Source organism: Rosa chinensis, chromosome 6, assembly GCF_002994745.2.
Source record: "Rosa chinensis cultivar Old Blush chromosome 6, RchiOBHm-V2, whole genome shotgun sequence".
NCBI classification, from domain to species: domain Eukaryota; kingdom Viridiplantae; phylum Streptophyta; class Magnoliopsida; order Rosales; family Rosaceae; genus Rosa; species Rosa chinensis.
This window is the reverse complement of record NC_037093.1, coordinates 7854548-7859105: the sequence shown is the minus strand read 5'-3', so window position 1 is coordinate 7859105 and position 4558 is coordinate 7854548. Positions and strand designations below refer to the sequence as shown.

General features: G+C 39.6%; 1 protein-coding gene across 2 annotated transcripts; it reads right to left on the bottom strand.

Annotated features, from left to right (window-relative positions):
• Window positions 1-898: 898 nt before the first annotated feature.
• Window positions 899-2334, bottom strand: LOC112169077 (annexin A7). 2 transcript variants are annotated; one of them, XM_040507535.1, is made up of 3 exons: window positions 1932-2334; window positions 1410-1779; window positions 899-1304 (listed from the first exon to the last, which is right to left on the bottom strand). In XM_040507535.1, exons 1-3 carry the CDS (start codon window positions 2113-2115, stop codon window positions 1253-1255), a joined length of 606 nt encoding a protein of 201 aa, XP_040363469.1. In that variant the 5' UTR covers window positions 2116-2334; the 3' UTR covers window positions 899-1252. The 2 variants fall into 2 exon arrangements, with proteins under 2 accessions (XP_040363469.1, XP_024161784.1); XM_024306016.2 differs by having other exon boundaries at window positions 1410-1782; window positions 1932-2327.
• Between the last annotated feature and the right edge of the window lie 2224 nt (window positions 2335-4558).

The window sequence follows — 4558 nt, the reverse complement described above, 5'->3', positions numbered from 1 at the left end:
GGCGGCGCGTGGGTTACTTTCGGGTATACCCCGAGATAGAGAGGCTGCCGGTAGATCGTCGGAGGCCACTGAGCATGATGATGGTGGAGGTGATGCGGGGTTATGCCTGGATACTCACTGGTGGAGGAGAGAGAGAGACCCAGATCTAGTTTCTCTCTCCTAGAGTTCTCTCTGAACAAAAACCCAAAAGCTGCAAAATAGAAGGAAAAAAAGCTTGATTCTGATGTTGGGAATCAGGTTGCTCGGGTGGGAAGGGGAGGGAGATATATTGGAAGGGTAGTTAGGGAATTTTGCATGTGGGAAGGTCCCACAAATTTGACACATCAGACGGCGTCTGGACACGTCAGCATCTAAACATAGGAAATTGACGGAATAGTGACGGAATGGATTGATTTGATGAAATTAGAGAGTGCGAGGACTTTTTTGATTAAATTAGAAGTGCAGGGACTGAACTGATGAACCCTTAAAAGTACAGGGTAGTAAACAGAATTTAATCCTTTTTTTTTTTTGAAAGGAAATATATATTTCTTTCTAATTTGTTACACTTGCCTAATTGCGTATGGCACCCTCTCACTCTCTCTTAGCCTTTATAGTACCTCTCACGATCTCACCACCTATGACCCATGCCTAATCTTTACTATGCATTTTAAGAACTTTCTGTATCCACAATCATAAATAAAAGAACATGATGCACCCGATGAAGATAGCACCAGAACCATACACTATGCCACAAAGTTAATCACACGACAGAACTGTTCTATCGTTTGACCTTTGAAGGAATTCAAATCTGTCGTCTAATACGGTGTCGAGTTTTGGAGGTATCAGACGACATAAACAAATTATTTCAAATAAATAATAATGAGCATTAATCATTCAATTAAAACACGATCTGGCAAAATAATAATGTATGATGAATACTTTTATTCAATTTGCAAGCAACAACTCGATCACCTATATATGTTTTTTTATTTTGCTAGAGGCACCTATCCTTATGTACATATCTTAACATGTATAAACTTAAGTGCGGTTTTTGATCCATACCATCAGATGGAACAGATTCGTTTTGCTCAACAATATATATTTTCTCCTTCCAGCTCTTTATGATCCAACTTATCCTCAGTATCGACCAAACAAACTAAAAGAAAATAAGAAATATATAGCACTCGCTTTTGGCAGTATCAGACTCCTTTGCCATGGGATGCAAAATAACCCTACTATCATTTTGTACACCATCCAAATAATCTTGCCTGTCTCACATATCCAGTAAACAATCCAGCATACAGCAACAGCAAAGAGCAGCCAAACTGCATCATTTATAAAATTGAAACAAACTTAGATAATGCATTTGATCATAACCAGTAAATGTTTCATTTTGAGTAAGAAACATTAATTTTAATTAACATATATACCAGGCCTGGCAACAACCCATAGGTCCCATAGCACTGCTTGCTTGAGGAGGAGGGCGGGCGGGCTGGCCGGCATAGTACTGTCCCGGATAGGGAGGAGGATATCCTTGGGGTGGATAACCTTGAGGAGGATATCCTGGTGGCGGATATCCTTGAGGAGGATATCCCTGGGGAGAGTAGCCTTGAGGAGGATAACCCGGAGGAGGATATCCGGGAGGTGAAAAATTTCCTTGTGGGGGATATCCTGCTGGTGGATAAGCTTCTCTGGTGGCATGTCCTTCTTGTGGGTAGCCCTGAGGCGGTGGGGGTGATGAAGAATATCCTGGCGGTGGATATCCCGGTGGTGGATAAGGGCCGACGTTTGCGTGATATCCTTCTGGTGGTGGTGTATAAAACCGAATCAAAAACCAAACCATATTCAAAATTATAAATATCAATCTTACAAGCCGAACAATTCATGCACGTTTTCAACAAAACGTGTTTGGAAACAGCATGAAAAAGAAAAAGGGAACATATGTAATGTACCTTGGGGAGGAGGAGCACTAGCAGAAGGTTGTTGTTGTTGAGGAGGGAGGACACCCTGATCAGAAGGCTGTTGAGCAGCAGCAGGAGGAACACCCTGATTAGAAGGCTGTTGAGCAGAAGGAGGAGCAGGTGGTGGTGGAGGAGGACCAGGAGGATGTTGTTGTTGCTGGTTGTGATCGCCCATTCTTTATTTGGTGTTCCTGTATAATTGCTAAACCAAATTTTTTGATCGTAGCTCCTTTGTTAATTTTGATGCAAAAGGTAGGAGAGTTGGAGTTTTCCTAGGACAATGAACCAAGAGAGGTTTGTCTCCAGAATATCCAAAATCTAGGGCATGTGTTTAAATTATTACAAACCATCTGCACTTTTGGTTTTAACACATCGGATTTTGTTAAGGAAATGCGTTGTTAGATTCAGATCAGTTTCATTTTTCTCGGTGCGTGTACTAAAGATTTGTTTCATTTGCAGTTACGTGTATTCATTTTCACCATGTATTTTATGAAACTAACTTTATTACGGATACCGTAACAAATTTAGTTGACAGAGATTGTGGATCAACTTCTTTTTCTTTGCCTATGATTTCGGCTATTAATTATTTTCATAGATGGAGTTCGAGCTGTTATAGGTAGAAGCTTTACTTGTACATATTCTCACAGCAACAAATAAAAATGTTGATTAAAGCGCATAGAAACTGTACACTAGTAGAGAATGACATAGCTCATATGCATGGCATCGGATATAATTCACAAATACGGGAGAACATTGGATGCATGTATCTTTATGATTAAGTTTCCATGATAATATATGTATATAATTTTAAAATAAAATAATAATTCATTAACAGAATTCACATCATATTGATTCTCTGAATAAAAATTAATGAATTTATGAATAGTAAAAAATAATGGCTATTTATTCAAAAAAAAAAAAAGGCTATTGTGTAAACAAAAAATAATAATAATGGCTATTGAAATTTTATTTCAATTTGAGTCTTGAAAAAAGGCTAAACCTAGGTTTCAAGTATAGAAGTGGCACCATGCCTCTGGTTGGAATCAGCTATGTCTAGCAACGCCAGTTGTCGGGTGCTTCTTCGTTGAAGAAGCGCGATCGTTCTGAGTCGGGTTGATTGTCAAATCTAGCAAGGTTGAGGATAGCTTGGTCGGGGTCAAGTTGGAGTCGACGGTTGGTTGGTGGTTTGATTTTCTTCCGGCTGGTTGAGGGTTGAATTGAACGACGACGTGTAGCGGAATTGGCTTTTGGTGGTCTATTGTGCTACTCAGTTCTGGGCTAAAGGATTTGGAGTAATTTTTTTCTACTCGACTCTCTTGGCTAGCTAGTGAGTTCGAGGCGTGGTTTAGAAGTGGTCGAGGAGAAGTCGAGGTCGAGGCGCATCGAGTTCCTGATCAACGGTGTGATGCGTTGGACAGGCTAGCCGTCAGAGGACCTAACGACAACAGAGGTAGCTGGACAACAAAGGTCTGGGGTTTCTACACGCCTTGTTGATTTGGGATTGGGTTTTTGGGCCCAGGCTCAAACTTGGACCGATGGGCTCAAATCTGTGGCCTTTAGGGAGGGCATGCCTTGACATCCTCATTCATCACTTAGTGGTGAGGGTGTGCATGGCCTAAGACATTCTTGGGCAATTGGGTCGGTATATGGTCCATGGCCAATCATTTTTGAATCAAGACAGTTATAGGAGTAGTTCATTATCTGAAATAAGATTGGCGTTTTTTTCAAGAGGCTTATGGATAAGGAGTTCCTCCTATTTGTTGGCTAGGAAATAGCTGTATATTGGTATCACAATTGCGTGATTGGCTAATGGGAGGCTAATGAATGATTTTGCCCTAAAAGACATGGAGTTTCTTTGTTTATAAGCTCGCTAATTATAACGAGCTTATTATCGACTTGTAATGAGTTTGTTTTTGCTTAAAATAGAGTTTCAAGATTTCCTTGCTGGTTATCTTGTTGTAAGTGCAAATAGACTCTAGCCATTGACTGTTGCCGACTATTGATTCTAATGATATCAATTTCTATTTTTAAAAAATGGCTATTTGTTAAAGGAAAATCATATTATGTGCATTCGTCAAAGAAACTGACGAAAGAGGGAATCAAAGAATTGCAATCACATCAGAATCAGCATTTACTATCATTATTGTAATTGATGTTAATTGATATTTCCATTGTAATTCTATCCCTATATAAAGGGACTATGAAATGAAATGAGTAGACCAATTCTAATTCTCAATTTACTTTTACACGTTATCAGCACGTTCAGAGCTGTTTTACATTACGAGTCTTGGTTTTGAAATCTAATTCATATTTTTGGAAATTAATTTACGTGGATGTCTTTATGACTGCGTAATTTATATATTCCCTCTTATTTATGTAGATGGCTGATCCAACCCGACCTGAATTTGCCATTTTGGACTCAGAAGGACTTGAGTACCACCGTTGGGTTTCCGATGTAGAAACTGCCTCTGTGGAAAAAGACTACACTACCACCATTACCAACTCCAAAGACGATGTACCGTCTAATAAGGTGAAAGTAAATGCCTTAATGTTTCTGAGGCGACATATTGATCTTGGCCTATGCTGGGAGTACCTTCAGTTGAAGACACCCAAAGAAC